We start from the raw sequence: 17,455 nt of genomic DNA, 5'->3' as shown, positions 1-17,455 counted from the left end.
TGCTTTAAGCTAAATCCCATTACACACACACACACACACACACACACACACACACACCTGACCTCTCAGAGACCTGCTATAATAAAGCTGTGGAGTTCATGGTCACGATACACTCAAGTACGCACGCAAGCATGCATACACACACACACACACACACACACACCTATCTGTAAAGTAGAGAATGCATCATATTAGAACTGATGAGATTTAGTGGATTAAGGTTTGTTCAGTTTGTTCAGATCTTCACTGCTGACTCATCCTGCACTACAGATAATACTGGACCAGAGAAGAACCCAACGATCTACAGACTATCAATTATTTCCAATAAACCAGTTAATTTACACTCATTAATTCATTTTAGAATAATTACTTTTCACACACACATCACCCCGGTGGCCATCAAAAAGGTTTTTCTATTTTCAATCAATCAATCAATCAATTTTTATTTATATGGTGCTTATTCCGCCTGGATATTTGACTGTACAATGAGCTCACACACACACACACACACACACAAACACATATAATAATGGAGATCATGGTTAAAGTGTGTGTGTGTGTGTGTGTGTTTCACCTCATCCTCCTCCAGACCAGTGAGATCCCAGCTGTGCTGCAGACATCTCTGCCTCCTCTTCCAGTGTTCGAGAAACACAGCAGCTACACACACACACACACACACACAAACGCACACACGTTAATACATGCAGTTACACACCCAATATACAGCATTGTGCAGTAATTTTCCACAGCAGTGACACTAATTAAAGTCAGAGTAACTGAAACACTCCAGGATGGGACCATCTGAAAGTGTAAAAGACAGAAATACACCTGATTAAAAAGTGAAAGTGGTAATAATGTAATAATGTTGAAGTATAGATGTGTTCTAGAAGTCTCTCCCAACTCTGATCATGAGTGATCTCCTACAAGCAAGATGGAGAACAATATAGTGTTGCTGCTCAGAGTCTCTTTCTCTACACACATCATGTGACCATTTCATGAAAAGAATGAAATTCTGCAGCAAAAAACATTTAAGGTGAATTAATATTTGACATGGGGGGCTGTTACGTTACCAAACTTGCTTGCAGCTTAGATGAACAGTGGTTTTGTTTTTAAGATTTTTGCACAGAACTGTATAGTCTCTCTCTCTCTCTCTCCCACAATGCAGCCCACAGGCTCTACTGACCCCACAGAGACATGAAGATGGCGAAGGCGACGGTGGCCGTGTTGTCGAACAGGTAACTCGCCCTCGCCGTGCTGCACATGCTATTCAGCTGCCAGTAATCACACACCCGGTCACACAGGGGACACATGGTGAAGTTCAGCATCGAGTCGCACATCTCCTGACTGAGAACAAACACACAGGCACACACACAATTATTAAGAGCTAACAACATGAAATATGTATATATACACGTGTATAAATATGTATATATGCAGTACAGGCCAAAAGTCTGGATGCACCTTCTCATTCAACGTGTTTTTATCTTCATGACCATTTACGTTGGTAGATTCTCACTGAAGGCATCAAAACTATGAATGAACACATGTGGAGTTCTGGACTTAACAAAAAGTGGAGACCTGACCTCCACAGTCACCGGACCTGAACCCAGTCCAGATGGTTTGGGGTGAGCTGGACCAACAAGTGCTAAACACCTCTGGGAACTCCTTCAAGACTGTTGGAGAAGCATTTCAGGTGACGACCTCTTGAAGCTCATCGAGAGAATGCCAAGAGTGTTCAAAGCAGGAATCAGAGCAAAGAAACTAGAATATAAAACATGTTTTCACTTATTTCACCTTTTTTTGTTAAGTACAGAACTCCACATGTGTTCATTCATAGTTTTGATGCCTTCAGTGAGAATCTACCAACGTAAATGGTCATGAAGATAAAGAAAACACGTTGAATGTGTGTGTGTCTGTACCTGGGCACGTTGGTGTCAACGGTGAGGAATCCATAAAGAAAGATGATGACTCCAATAACAGATGCAGGAATCAGCAGCTGCGTGTAAACACCCAGCCAGGCAAAATACAGACCGATCTGTTCCCCAAAATACCGCCTGGCAACACACACACAGTAGTCATTGATTTTGGGGAGTCGGTGTAATGCAGCTGTGTACAGCTGCAAGTGTACAAATAAAAAAGTGTTTAAACACAGAACCACACACTGACCTGATGAGGTCAACCGGTTGGTATTTAAAGAAAACTCCGTAATTTGCCCATTCCTCCTGCAGCATCTACAAGTTCATATTATAAACGTATTATGGCAAACAAGTCCATCCATGTGATGAACACTAATTACAAGTTTGATCTGAGTGTCGTGCGTGTGAGCTGCAGATGTGTGTGTGTGAGTGTGTAACTCGCCTGTCTGTCGTTTCGATGCTCCTTATCCTTAGAAGCATTAAAGTCTCCCTGCAGAGAGAGAGAGAGAGAGAGAGAGACAGATTTCTGTTTTTCACCATCTTCACCTTCGACGTCAGAGCAGCATTAAACAGGTGTGATCCAGACTCACGTCATGCAGAGGGAAGGCAGCGTTATAAACTCCTTTGGCAAGTAGTGAAGTGAGGCCTGAACACACACACACACACACACACACACACACACACACACACAATGAATGCATCACATCGTCATCTAAACTGAGGAAGAGGAAGAAGCGGCGGTCATTACCCATCGTTTGTCCACTTTTTGAACAGGTTGTGCGTCTAAGAATCTCGCACACCTGCAGATGCACAAAGACATGTTGTGTGTGGATGTGCAGGATGACTGTGGACGGTGTTGTGTGTGTGAGAGACTCACTATGTTCCCCCGGGTCGCCGTGTCAAACAAGTCATCTTTGGATTTAAAATCAAATCTGAAAAACAATGAAAGTCTTTATGAAGAACCCTGTGTGTGTGTGTGTGTGTGTGTGTTGCACTCACAGGTGGAGCGCATCTCGCCGGAACGGCTGTGTCAGGACTCTGCTGCCGGGTGTTTCCATGTTGGGAACTCCAGGCTGGAATGGCTCGTTCAGCTTTTTCCAGACGGAGCTTATCGCCCCGGCCACGCCTTTCTTTTCCCGCAATTTATACGTCTGCCAGAGAGAATCAGAGACGCCATCATCATATCTCCACTCAGAATCAGAGACGCCATCGCATCTCCACTCAGAATCAGAGACGCCATCGCATCTCCACTCAGAATCAGAGACGCCATCGCATCTCCACCCAAAAGAGGCGGGGTTGGGCTATTACCTTCTTGGTGGGAATGCTGATCTTCAGAAGCTCCGCCTCCCTGCTGAGGACCGCCCAAGGGACGTGAAGACGGACGAATCGAACTGTCCTGGGCTGGAGAGCAGACATGGACAGCAGCGTTACGCAGGATTTACTGACCTCAGCTCCCGGGAAGAAGCACAATGTCATTTGGGGAGATTCTTCATTAGCCAAGATCTTCACCGGTGAAGATTAACATGATCAGATGGAAAAGGATCTAAAAAGCCACCGCTGCTGCCAAGACTTTCTCACCAAGACACACAGGCTGCAATCAGGGATGCAGAAAACATCCTCCCACTTTCATATTTACCCTCGATAGGTTCCACCCAATACGGCCGCCCATTTACCACCAACGTTTACAGTCAACTTTCTGGAAAAATTGTCGATGGAACAGAAGACATTCTTTTACTGAACAGTGGTTCAAAGTGCATGTTTAGCTGTATCTCCATCATTCAGACCTTCATAATCATTCATACCTCCTCATTCATGCTAATGCTGATCACACACAACTATTGGACACTAATAGATTATTGGTAATGCCTTCTAACTATTCTATTCTAGTTATTGCTCTACATGCAAAATGACTTTTGTGTATCATTAGAAAAATGACAGAACTTCTTATGCACAAAGCAACTGAATAAAAAGCTTGATTCTGTGCAGACATGTCCAGAAGCAGTGAAAAAAGGTCATTTTGATAATCCATCAAACAGATATTGTAGTGGCAATACTCAGAGACCTTCTTCTATTAGCAAAGGCGATTTTGTGTTACGTAAAGAAAATATAGCATACGGAGTCCCTCAGGGATCAACAATGGGTCCAACTATTTTCAGCCATGATCCAATAATAAACATGATGGCAGCTCATTTTTGTCATTTGAACATTTTGGTGTGTAGAAATTTCCCCACATTAGAATGATGAGTCCTGCAGTAAAAGCGTTGATGCAGTAATTCTTCTTGGGCTAGATACGGCTCTCACAAAGAATTTTAATCCAAATGAGCACCGCTCTCAAACATCTTTACTCGCTTCTTTCACCACATCTAATGCTCTTATTCAGTCACGACAGACGGTGAAGACATTTTACAGCCGCTGCTGCTTTCTCAGATCATGATGCATCAGACATATGCTGTCATTTATCTGCACTAGATTTTAATTGCTGATAATTACAAGTTTGCATACAGTGAGGTTCTGTTGTGGTTTTAGACCCACTAACACAAAAGCACTCAGAGGGCTTATGGGAGATGTGTAAGCTCTCTAATTCAGCAACTAATCTCACACTTCCACTGAAAGCCAGCCGTATGTCGCTGTATATGAGTGGGGGAGGATGCTTCTGGCCCACATTCTGTCCTGTCTTCTGTCCCCCAGTCCTCTACAGCACACAGAGGACATAGAACCATGGCAGAACCACAACACCGATGATGTTCTTATACCATCCTGACCCTTTATTAAACTCGTTTATTCGTTTTTCAATATAAAGTCATGCAAAATATCTGCAGATTTGACAGGTTGTGACTGAAGAATTTTGGAGGAAACATCTCAGTGTTTTATTATTTTAGTCCAGCTCATTCATTTACTTTAATCTGGTCTGTATAATATATGACACCATAATTTATATGGTGCACGTGAAAATATATTGATCATTGGGAATGTGCCTCTTTATTGATGCATGAAACAGGCCCTGATCCAAGCCGAGTAGGTTATTATAAGTAATTAGAAGAGCGTATGTCCCATTTTACAGCATGCAGCTGTGAGGGGTGACCGTCCCTGGCCTGCGTCCATCCTGCCCTGTCACTCTGGGGCTCATTTGTGGATGATTTATATAAATCCTGCTGCTGACAGGTCAACTCTATACAGACAAGGTCATGGGAATCCTCATGGTTTTAATATAAGTACATGCATTACGGGTCCATTCAGAACACGGACAGATTCTAGCACCTTAACATGCATCAAGAACCGGCAGATATTAACACACACAATAACACACAGTAACACACACCTCCACAGGATCAGCCATAATCTGCCCTTTGCCTGGAGACGTTAGCACTCAACTGTTCTAATCCAACGTCGCCAGAGATAACCACCAATCAGATCTAGCGACATCCTGCTTTCTCTCACGCTTCTTTTTATTCATCACACACACACACACACACACAAACAGGAACACACACACACACAGTAAAAGAGGGGGTAACGTCTGGAACATAAACACAGCAGTGCGTGACCTCACCTCTTTATCTCGTTCAATCTGCAGTCCTTCTCTCTGTAGCCCCGCCTCAAACTCCTCCCTGAGCAGGGCTTTCTCCGCCTCACTGGGCTTCCCCTCCAGCCCCGCCCCTGACGACGCCTCCGCGTCCACCTCCCCCAGCTCCACCTGCGTGTTCCTCCTGCTGAGGGAGCGGCCGAGTCCCGGGACGGAACCGTTGGAGAGGCGGGACTGCAGGCTGCGCCTCTTGCAGTGATAAACCAGCACGTAGTCCACCCGCCTCACGCCGTCCGCCAAACACAGGCCGCCGCGGGGCAGCGCCGCACGCTGCTCCTAAACATGGACGCTCCACAGTCAATAACTCATGCATGTGTTCGACATTTTCGATATATTGGCGTGATGTCGGACGGGTTAAGGTTGGGGTAAGGTGGGAGGGGTTGAGATAAGGTGGGAGGGGCTGGGGTGATGTCAGAGGGGTTAAAGTTAGGTTTAGGTGTTAGGGTAAGTGGGAGGGGTTGGGGTAACGTGGGAGGGGTTGGGGTAAGGTGGGAGGAGTTGGGGTAAGGTGGGAGGGGTTGGGGTAAGGTGGGAGGAGTTGGGTAAGGTGGGAGGGGTTGGGGTAAGGTGGGAGGGGTTGGGATGATGTCGGACAGGTTAAGGTTAGGGTAAGGTGGGAGGGGTTGAGATAAGGTGGGAGGGGTTGGGGTGATGTCAGAGGGGTTAAGGTTACGTTTAGGTGTAAGGGTAAGTGGGAGGGGTTGGGGTAACGTGGGAGGGGTTGGGGTAAGGTGGGAGGAGTTGGGGTAAGGTGGGATGGGTTGGGATGATGTCAGACGGGTTAAGGTTAGGGTAAGGTGGGAGGGGTTGGGGTGATGTCAGAGGGGTTAAGGTTACGTTTAGGTGTAAGGGTAAGTGGGAGGGGTTGGGGTAAGGTGGGAGGAGTTGGGGTAAGGTGGGAGGGGTTGGGGTGATGTCAGAGGGGTTAATGTTAGGTTTAGGTGCTAGGTTAGAGGAAGGTGGGAGGGGCTAGTGTTACGTTGGAAGGGTGAATAAGTGCTAACAGTGAGTAGGTGACTAGTAAGTAGAAAATGTGCTGAAGGTGCACAATAAAAGTTACGTGGACACACACACACACGCACACACACACGCGCATGCACGTACCGAGGCTGGCTGTTCTTCATCTGTTCCGTCCTGCGTCCCATTGGCAGTGTCCAAGCCCAGTTGGGACAGGTCTCTTGCCACACCACACAGCTTGTCCCGCATGCGCTCAGGGGCTCCGTTCCACGTTTCTGAGTAAAAAAGGAAGAGCGGCGTGTGGTCCACGCATCACAGGAACTCTACACCGTCATATCCTCACAAACGCAGGGTTTCAAAGGAACATTCTGGGAAGCCTTCACTGGTCATTTCAGACCATTAACACCACCCACCTGACCTGCTGAGGAACGGACTTCACCAGATACCAGACCATCAGCAGCAGATCGTGCAAGTCTTGTAACGAATGGAACTATTTTCTCCAGTTCCACAGACGCTTGATTGGATTGAGCTTTGAAGCTCCAACCACTTCCTCCAAAAGCCACTTAATTAGTTAAATAAGATCCACCTTCGACAATGCAGGGGTCAAATGATCTCAGTGCATCTAAGCCTGTTCTGATAGCCCCCTGGTTATAAAAACCAATAATGGGAATAACGGCGTCGCAGTGTTCTTAAAAACAGTAACAGGTAATCTGTTACTGAACAACTGTTTCCATGGTTACAATGTCGTTACATGCGACGCGTTACTGTAATCGAGCCACAGGAGCAGGAAATCAATCAATCAATCAAATTTGATCAATACAGCACTCCTTATTATGTACATTGTCACAAGCTCTTTTCATTTCTTTGGCAAAGTGCAGCAACTGCATCAGTGACGATGACTGGCTAAGGTGGTGACCCAGAGGTGGGCGGGTCTTTACACAAACACACACGCGCAGGAGTTTTTACAGTGGACGTGAATGTACATGAAGTCTTTATTCATGTTCCAACCTGGCGAAGCTCCTCCCATCGTCTCACGGTTCTTCAAATCCAGGTGGAAGTTGACAGCAGCAAAAACCGAGGCGTGGCTAACGAAGGGGGAGGCGGAGCCACGTTCTCAATATTTATACTCTCCCTGGTAACTAGTTACGTGTAAAATGCTGTAACGACTCGTAATTATTTAAAAGTAAAATATAAAAAAAAAAAACGCTTTAATGTTAATCAAATAAAAAAAATGTAATTAAAAGCACCGTTAACTCCATTATTATAAAATGGAAAGATTATGGCACCACAGCAAACCTGCCGAGGGAGGGTCATCCACCAAAACTCACCGACTGGTAAATAAGAGCATTAATCGGAGCAGCGAGGAAGACGAGCCTGACGGGCCTGGGAACATCTACACGGTGACACAATGACAATGTGGGGCGGGACCTCCGTTTATTTAAGATGGTCTGTCTTATTTTGGGCCAGTGGCGGAAATGAAGCGGCTCCGTATTCAGAAGGTCCCTGAACCGCCAAGGTGCCACTGAGGTCCCCACACGCTGCTCCCCGGGCACCTGTCATGGTGCCCACTGTCACCAAAGGTGATGGTTAAATACAGGACAGGACAAATTCCTGAGGGGAACCTGCAGGACCCAAACAGGGAGGACCAGGGAAGGTCCTGGACCTCAGTTCTGGACCTCTGTTCTGGACCTCAGTTCTGGACCTCTGTCCTGGACCTCAGTTCTGGACCTCAGTTCTGGACCTCTGTTCTGGACCTCTGTCCTGGACCTCAGTTCTGGACCTCTGTCCTGGACCTCTGTTCTGGACCTCTGTTCTGGACCTCAGTTCTGGACCTCTGTTCTGGACCTCTGTCCTGGACCTCAGTTCTGGACCTCTGTCCTGGACCTCAGTTCTGGACCTCAGTTCTGGACTTCTGTCCTGGACCTCTGTCCTGGACCTCAGTTCTGGACCTCTGTCCTGGACCTCTGTCCTGGACCTCTGTTCTGGACCTCAGTTCTGGACCTCTGTCCTGGACCTCTGTCCTGGACCTCAGCTCTGGACCTCTGTTCTGGACCTCTGTCCTGGACCTCAGCTCTGGACCTCTGTTCTGGACCTCTGTCCTGGACCTCTGTCCTGGACCTCTGTTCTGGACCTCTGTCCTGGACCTCAGCTCTGGACCTCTGTTCTGGACCTCTGTCCTGGACCTCAGCTCTGGACCTCTGTTCTGGACCTCTGTCCTGGACCTCTGTCCTGGACCTCTGTTCTGGACCTCAGTTCTGGACCTCTGTCCTGGACCTCTGTCCTGGACCTCAGCTCTGGACCTCTGTTCTGGACCTCTGTCCTGGACCTCAGCTCTGGACCTCTGTCCTGGACCTCTGTTCTGGACCTCTGTCCTGGACCTCAGTTCTGGACCTCTGTCCTGGACCTCAGTTCTGGACCTCAGTTCTGGACCTCTGTCCTGGACCTCTGTCCTGGACCATCTCTCCTGGACCTCAGTTCTGGACCTCAGTTCTGGACCTCAGTTCTGGACCTCTGTCCTGGACCTCAGTTCTGGACCTCTGTCCTGGACCTCAGTTCTGGACCTCTGTCCTGGACCTCTGTCCTGGACCTCAGTTCTGGACCTCTGTCCTGGACCTCTGTCCTGGACCTCTGTCCCTCTGCACGTGGCCGCGCCGCCGGTCCGGTAAACAGGGTAAACAGGGTAAACAGGGGGATCTGCGGCTCTTAACGGCGTTAAGCGTCTTTGCTGTCGCGCAGCCGCGTCCCGCAGGACAGGCGCGTCGCAGCCGCACTTTCTCCCCTGTCCCCCGTGTCCGTCTCGGCTCGCGTCGTGTCGCGTTCGCGCCGCGGTTCTGGCGCGCAGCTCGAGGCGCGCGAGCGTCACGCGCGTTAACGGAACCGGCGGCGCGCGTCCGCGCGTCAGCGGCAGCAGGCGCCCGAAAATAGGCCGGATTAACGCGCCTAATTATATCAAGATGAAGCGGGTCCGCAGCAGAGACTCCAGGAACCCGAACCGGGCCACCAACATCTCCACCATGTCCTCCACCTCCACCTCCACCAGCACCTCCACCTCCACCTCCACCTCCACCAGCACCTCCACCTTCACCAGCACCTTCACCTTCACCAGCACCTTCACCTTCACCAGAACCTCCACCAGCACCTTCACCTCCACCCGCCGGAGAACCGCGGCTCTCGCGTCAGAATCATATTTCCGTCCAGTTATGACACGCGCCGGGTGACTCGGGTCGCGACGGGCGGGCGGGCGCGCGCGCAACAGTCGCCCGTGCGCGCGCGGCTCGGCGCGGGACTCACCGGTACCGGAGGCGGCTCGGTTCTGGGACATGTCCGCCGGTGCAGAGGACGCCCGAGGACTGAGATGCTGGACAATCCGCTCGTGGCCCCGGTGATAAAGGCGAGATTATCGCGAGAGGACACTGTTAATTCCGAGAGCGCGACGAGGAAACGGATACACACACACACACACACACACACACACAACTACTTACACATAAACACTCACACACGTTCACATACACACACAACTATATACACATAAACACACACACAAATATACACATTTACACACACAACTATATACACATAAACACACACACACACTTACACACAGAAAAATTCGAACGAGAATTGCTGGTGTCTTCCCATTGTAAGTCGCTTTGGATAAAAGCGTCTGCCAAATAAAGTAAAGTAAAGTAAAGTAAATACACATAAACACACATTCACACACACACTCACATGCACACACACACACACAGAAAAATACAAATAAACACTCACACACACACACACACACATATACACATTTACACACACAACTACTTACACATAAACACTCACACACATTCACATACACACACAACTATATACACATAAACACACACACAAATATACACATTTACACACACAACTATATACACATAAACACACACACAAATATACACATAAACACACACACACACACACACAGAAAAATACAAATAAACACTCACACACACACACACACACACACACACACATACACATTTACACACACAACTACTTACACATAAACACTCACACACATTCACATACAAACACAACTATATACACATAAACACACACACAAATATACACATTTACACACACAACTATATACACATAAACACACACACACTTACACACAGAAAAATACACAAACACCTACATGCACACACACAAATATACATACACAATTATATACACATAAACACTCACACACACAAACACTTACACATTCACACACACACGTACACACACACAAAACACACACACACACACAATTACACACACAAATATACACATAAACACTTACACACATTCACACACAGATCTTGACGTGTTGAATTGTCAAAAGATGGAGTCAGGTTTCAATCATCACCAATAATAATAATAGAAATATATTTTATTGACATCTGAAACAGCAGAATTTGCATTTCTGGATTGTCGAGATCAGATGGTGTAGATGTTTATTAAAGCGCTGCTCATCTACAGGATGGTTATTACAGATCAGAGCATCTACAGCCAGGTTTACATGAAGAAAAACCACACACACCAGCAAAGCCAGCAGAGTGTGTGTGTGTGTGTGTGTGTGTTATGGTCCAGGCGCGCAGGGTCGCTTCTGGCAGTCACAGCCGGTGACGGACAGCAGCTGTGTGTGTGACAGGGTTCCATTCTTGCAGCGCAGGGTGACACTCAGTGGCTCCGTCCCGGTGGAGGAACAGCACACACACTCCTGCTGCACAGCGCGCTTCTCAACAGAATACACAGCCTTGCTGTCACACTTCCCCTAGAGAGAGAGAGAGAGAGAGAGAGGCCTTTATAGAGAGACTAAATGTATTTCTTTACGTCTGTGTGTGTGTGTGTGTGGAGAGAGAGAGAGAGAGAGAGAGGCCTTTATAGAGAGACTAAATGTATTTCTTTACGTCTGTGTGTGTGTGTGTGTGGAGAGAGAGAGAGAGAGAGAGAGAGAGGCCTTTATAGAGAGACTAAATGTATTTCTTTACGTCTGTGTGTGTGTGGAGAGAGAGAGAGTTTATACCTCACAGTAGTGCAGCTCAACCTTTTCTTCTGACTGACAGTCCTCAACATTGATGAAGTTCAACACACCCAGCGTCCTTCTACATTCTGGCTCGGTACCTGCACACACACACACACACACACATACACACACAATCCTTCATCTGGTGTTCAGAAGTTCCCTGATCCTAAGATTCAGTTTCCTATTTAGCCTGATCAAGGTTGAAACTTACACATCTCACAGCAGCTGTCCCCGATCTGTGAGATCTTCCCCTGCAACCACACACACACACACACACCAGTCAGTAGAGTGGAAACGTGTGTGTGTGTGTGTGTGTGTGTGCGTGTGGTGTGATTGTACCCCGTGCTGCAGGCAGCGCTGGCGCTCGAATGGAGGACACGTCGTTATTCGGGTCTCCAGGACCAGGTCACTGTCTTTGTTCACACTGCAGGAGTAGTGAACACAACCGTCCTGAAGAGTGCTGTTTGCCTGACACACACACACACACACACACACACAAGATGTTAATATTTACATGAGAGTGAAGTCTTATTACCCAGACGTAGCATTTTTATTATGAAGCATTTTAAACTGGAAGTTAATGAACGAAGGACTTTCTATAAATGTGTAAAAAGTGTGGAACTCATCTGATACACACCTGATATACTTTTACACAAACACACCATCTTCCTGACACGGGCAGGTAATGAAGAACAGTACTGCACACTGCACTGGAATTCATCTCTCACCACCTCACACTGTGCTGCTTTCTTATTATTACCGCATTCGGGATTCCTTAACCGCTAGATAAACGTGATGTGGAGGGAGTGAGTGTGTGTGTGTGTGTGTGTGTGTGTGTGTGAGTGTGTGTGACTGGTCCAACCTTCAGGTTCATCAAGCGCCTATCAGGACGCATGATGCTGCAAGCAGAAGCAACACAACGACCGCAGCAGGAGTCTTGAATTGGCTCCATTGTGTAACCCTACACAACACAGTATCGGTTGTTATGGAGACAGTACCGAACGGGATTGTGATGATGATGATGAAGATGAAGACATGAAGTACCTCTGGGCAAGGGGAGCACCTGATCTTGCGACAGGAGAGCTGAGGCTTCTTCACCAGTCCCTCAGCCAGGACACAGTCACAGTGCGTACACACATCCACCATCACCTTCTCACCCGCCTACACACACACACACACACACACACACACAATTACAATAATCACCCCAAAAACACCACAACCCCATCCATCTTCTACACACTTCGCTCACCGCAATGAGGGTGTGGTTCAACACACAAACGTCCAGCGGCTCTGGAGGAAAACAAACATTACGGGGTGGAGAAGTAGTGTGTGTGTGTGTGTATAAGTGTATGTGCGTGTGTGTGTGTGTGTGTGTGTGTGTGTTACCACAGTGGCAGGTGGGACAGCAGCGGTCAATCGTGTTGCAGCTGAGCTCAGTGCCCAGAGGACAGGTGGGGACGTCCATCAGCAGACAGGAAGTGTTGCTGTGGGTGACGAAGACTTCCTGATTCACACGCACACACTCGCCCCAGACACACCCGCGGGTGTCAGCCTGCCATCGCTCACCCACCTGAACACACCGTCACAAGTCAATAATATTCCTTTAATAGGAATATTAATGCGTGAATAATTACTAAATTATTGATCGATGTTTATGGTGCACAAAGAACGTGTGGAAAACTTATTTTATCCTGCAGTCTTGCTGATATTTCCTGCTGACATTTAATAATAAGATATAGAGGGAAAAACACACACACACACACACACACACACCTCTCTGAGCCGTCCTCCATGAAGTCCTTCCTCTAAGCAGCTGGTCTTCACACACTCCCCACAACACTCACCTGCTGCCTGGGAATACGAGGATCCCTGAACACACACACACACACACACACACGGTGTGTAGAACCACGTTAGAACCTTCAGGCGTTCCTGCTGCTTCTTCTCAGGTCTGCTGTGTGTGTTGCTCACCAGCGGGCAGATCTCATTGCACACCGTCTCTCTGCACTGGCTGATGTGGAGTCCAGTTGCATCGTCCTTCAGTTCTGTGCAGCTGCAGGTCTTACAGTGCCCCGCCCACTGCCGGCCCACCTGGTAGACCACGCCCTCAACCACACACACCTGCAAACACATCCATTTACAGGAAGACTGTGAGATGCTGGGGTGGGCAGAATCACACACACACACACACACACACACACTCACACACACCCTGTCAGGATTGCAGGTGATCTCAACACAGCCGCAGTCATTGGTCGTTTCCATGGTGATGTATCCAGGAGGACATGAGTGGGTGGAGTTATGACAGTCACACACGCACTCCATCAAATCACAGCACTCGGTCTGTCTGACGGACAAGCGCTTGTGACTTGGGCAGGTGGGTGGGGCCTGGACGGGGCACGCCCCCTTTTTACAGACTGAGAGTGATAGAAGAGCGGGAGAAATCCATATTGTTATTTGTGTACATGGCAGAGGTGAGTGTGTGTGTGTGTGTGTGTGTGTGTGTGTGTGTGTCTACCTACCACATTCAAAAGCCGGTACACACCCTCCTGGGTTGGTAAGGACCACAGTCTGGCCATTTGCACATTTGGGTGGAGCAGTGGGTTCACAGTTCTGCACATCACACACTTAACACAGACCACACAAATAATGCAAACTACACCCAAACTCATTTATAGCGCGCACACACACACACACACACACACACACACACACACACTTCTTACCACACTCATACTCTGGGCAGCAGTTAGATTTCTTCTCTTTTAGGATTTCGCAGCGTCCGCAGACAGGTGCTGTAACACAACAGTTCATAACCTTAAACACACACACACACACACACACACTTCCACAGCAGCCAGTCAGTATGAGACGCTGTGTGGATGTTGTCACCTTTAGAGTTGGTGCAGGGGACGGTGGTGCAGTTGACGTGTTGCTGATCCAAACACACACACATCAGACAGGGGTTATCTGCAGGAGTCCAGCTGTGCAAATACTACACACACACACACAAACACAAATATACAATGCCACAAATATTACTCTGCTGTCTATACTAGTGTGTGTAATTCTAATGATTTCCTTGTGGTGTGTGTGTGTGTGTGTGTGTGTTTGCTGACCGGGTGTGTGTGCCCATCCTGGTCCACGCACGAAGTGCACGCTTCTCTGCTCACACACTCGTCTCCCTGCACCACCTCACCCTCAGCACAGAAACACCCTTCGGTGGGCGTGTCCCAGCACTGCGTCCCGTTTCCCATGGCAACACCGTCTCCCAGCTCCATCACGCTACTGGTAAATGGCTGGCCACGCCCACACTGTTCCACGCAGCCCGTCTTACACGCTGCGTACTGCATGGAGTTGGGACAAGACATCGCTACACACACACACACACACACACACACAAAATGCAATATGACTGAACAGTAATTAACACGTTTAATTAGCTGAAACAAGTTATGACTTATTGTTAAAAGTGGATTGGACTCACGGCAGAGGTCCGGGCTCCTCCACTTCACACACACTCCCTGGTGCCGACACACACCGCTGTAGGCCGAGATGAGGTCACACACGTCTTTAGGGTGACACGCCACCTCGCGACACAGGACCAGGTACGGGTCGGGTGGGACCGCGGCGTGGCACGGTTTAAACGCGTCCTGCAGCAGCGCCGCGCAGCGTCCCGCCACCCCCAACTCACACACGTCCGCCGGACCCGACGTGCACTGACCCCGCACCCACGAGCGCAGGTATCGCACGGGGTCAGAGGTCACAGCGCCGTCAGACATGAACAATCGATCGTCGTCACAGGAGCCTGGAAATGAGGAATTCAAACAGGACCAGATAAACGTCATCAAGTAAAATAATAAAGAGGAATATGAGGCACCGTGGGTCAAATACGAATCTAATAATATAAAACACACAAGTCAGGAAGAGGACGTACCACATATGCCAGCGGTCACGTTAGTTGTCATGGCAACATCCTGGGTGATGGTGAACTCGTTGCTGTGAGGGGTAAATGTCACGGTCACGCCCACCTGCTCCACCCACATGTGATGCAACACGGCACCAAACTGAGACACCTCAACCCCTTCAACACGGAACGGGACAGCAGTGAGGGCTCCGCCCACTTTCACCTGCACGCGCACACACACACACACACACACACATGAATGCATGAACACACACACGAACAGGAATCTGTAACAGGTGAACCAGAGGCCTGGGTCAGTGCAGGTGACGACTGTGTCGCTATGACGACTGTTCACCTTCATATCGCGCATCAGGACCACGTCGACCCCGCCCCCCCTCAGCTCCACAGCCTCCATGCAGATCTGATTGGACACGGCGTCACATGGTGCAGTATGGAGAACCAGCTGCAGGTCTCCCACACGCAGGAGGGTGTAGGAGCAGAATCCCTCCAGCTTCAGGGCCACGCCCCCGAACGACACCACGTGATTGGAGGAGCTGCCCATGCAGGTGCCTGAACGGGACGAGGGAGTAAACACACTCAGGCTGCATAAAAGCATCTGCTGCAGGACTACATGTGAGTCTGATATGTGTGTGTGTGTGTGTGAGTACACATACAGGGACACGCCCAGCTACAGCCACAGCGCTCCTTCACTTTCACAGGTCTGATGCTGCTTCTGCAGGTCGGAGGCTCCATCCTCTCACAGTTCACCATGTGGCTCTGCAGCGTCACCGCACCACCGGGGTGGCACAGGACAGAGTGGCATCCTCCAGGCAGCAGCCAGGTCTCGCCCGGCTAACACACACACACACACACATACCATTTCTTATTTTTCTTATGCAGGTTTCAGTTGTGATGCATGAGTTGATGGGGGTGGGGCAGGTGGTTGGTGCTGCTGGGGTTAAAAAAAGTGACCGTGAAGTGACTGTCATGGTGAGACACTGCAGCACAACACACAGTGACATGGTAAAATGTGTCCTCTGTATTTAACCATCACCCTAGGTGAGCAGTGGCCACCATGACAGGCGCCCGGGGAGCAGTGTGTGGGGACGGGACCTTCATCAGGGGGATCTTGGTGGCACCTTGGCAACCTTCTTATTTAAGGGTCTTCTACCTTGTGTTGGTATTGTGGTTGTGTGTGTTGTATTGTTGTTGTTACTCACCTTCCTCTCACTGCCTTCATCATCTACACAAACGCCTGGGGGTCCAGCTGGAGAACAATCACATCATCACTACAGTGTGTGTGTGTGTATGATGTGAAATGTTCTCTGGGCCACCCTGAAGTTCGTATTCTCACCTCTGCACAGTTTGTCAATGAAGGTGTGTCCAAGTGTTGCCATAGCGATGAGGTCATCTGTGCTGCTGAGCCGGATGGAGTTGCTTGGTGTGTGTGCACCAGCGAGGACGCTCAGCTCTGCCTGATCAAAGTTCTTCCCAATCCCCACAGGAAACACGGACACACCTGCCACGCAAAGCATCATGGGTAAAACCTCAACCAGATGGCCTGGAGTCATGTGACCCTCTGCCATGTACCGTACCAGCAGTCAGAGCATCAGCAGCAGCTTCCTGCACCGAGTCGGCCGACCGCTCAGTCACCACCATCACTACGACCTTGGCCACACCCACTCGACCCCCACTGGCAGAGGACATGGATGTTTGAACAGCCAATCGCAGCGCAGCACCTGCAAAACGCACGATAAAAAGTGAAAACAAGGCCAGGAATCTCAGGAATCTTAACTCATTTATTTCCCTTATTTTTATTAATATTGGGGGGGGGGGGGGGGGGCAGTGGTGACCTAGCGGTTAAGGAAGCGGCCCCGTAATCAGAAGGTTGCCGGTTCGAATGCCGATCCGTCAAGGTGCCACTGAGGTGCCACTGAGCAAAGCACCGTCCCCACACACTGCTCCCCGGGCGCCTGTCATGGTGCCCACTGCTCACTCAGGGTGATGGTTAAATGCAGAGGACACATTTCACTGTG

The 17,455-nt window shown here is 49.0% G+C and overlaps 2 protein-coding genes across 4 annotated transcripts in view; both read right to left on the bottom strand.

The window, feature by feature from the left end:
- Positions 1 to 9,896, bottom strand: part of ano2a (anoctamin 2a) — a 20,871-nt gene extending 10,975 nt beyond the window's left edge. Inside the window, exons 1-13 of one of the 3 annotated variants that reach the window (XM_028967379.1) lie at positions 9,748 to 9,896; positions 6,604 to 6,731; positions 5,467 to 5,775; positions 3,225 to 3,317; positions 2,916 to 3,067; positions 2,794 to 2,848; positions 2,665 to 2,716; positions 2,507 to 2,562; positions 2,359 to 2,406; positions 2,167 to 2,231; positions 1,920 to 2,054; positions 1,184 to 1,344; positions 575 to 657 (exon numbers count right to left, since the gene is read on the bottom strand). In XM_028967379.1, coding sequence (XP_028823212.1) covers positions 575 to 657; positions 1,184 to 1,344; positions 1,920 to 2,054; positions 2,167 to 2,231; positions 2,359 to 2,406; positions 2,507 to 2,562; positions 2,665 to 2,716; positions 2,794 to 2,848; positions 2,916 to 3,067; positions 3,225 to 3,317; positions 5,467 to 5,775; positions 6,604 to 6,731; positions 9,748 to 9,778 — 1,368 coding nt within the window. In that variant the 5' untranslated portion in view covers positions 9,779 to 9,896. The other 2 variants (XM_028967380.1, XM_028967381.1) reach the window with 2 other exon arrangements.
- A 966-nt stretch (positions 9,897 to 10,862) lies between these two features.
- vwf (von Willebrand factor) lies at positions 10,863 to 17,228 on the bottom strand (the record flags this gene model as incomplete). The annotated part of the gene is made up of 22 exons (XM_028967466.1): positions 10,863 to 11,257; positions 11,510 to 11,607; positions 11,721 to 11,760; positions 11,849 to 11,977; positions 12,372 to 12,470; positions 12,554 to 12,670; positions 12,762 to 12,802; positions 12,899 to 13,082; positions 13,286 to 13,381; positions 13,484 to 13,633; positions 13,724 to 13,929; positions 14,035 to 14,139; positions 14,239 to 14,307; positions 14,405 to 14,507; positions 14,632 to 14,885; positions 15,000 to 15,320; positions 15,450 to 15,642; positions 15,775 to 15,989; positions 16,094 to 16,271; positions 16,640 to 16,686; positions 16,774 to 16,938; positions 17,015 to 17,228. Coding segments are annotated over 22 exons (3,219 nt in total), but the record flags the coding sequence as incomplete, so codon positions are not given.
- Between the last annotated feature and the right edge of the window lie 227 nt (positions 17,229 to 17,455).

Source organism: Denticeps clupeoides, unplaced genomic scaffold, assembly GCF_900700375.1.
Source record: "Denticeps clupeoides unplaced genomic scaffold, fDenClu1.1, whole genome shotgun sequence".
NCBI lineage: Eukaryota > Metazoa > Chordata > Actinopteri > Clupeiformes > Denticipitidae > Denticeps > Denticeps clupeoides.
Note: the sequence above shows the minus strand (reverse complement) of the source record. Positions and strands in the feature narration are given on the sequence as shown.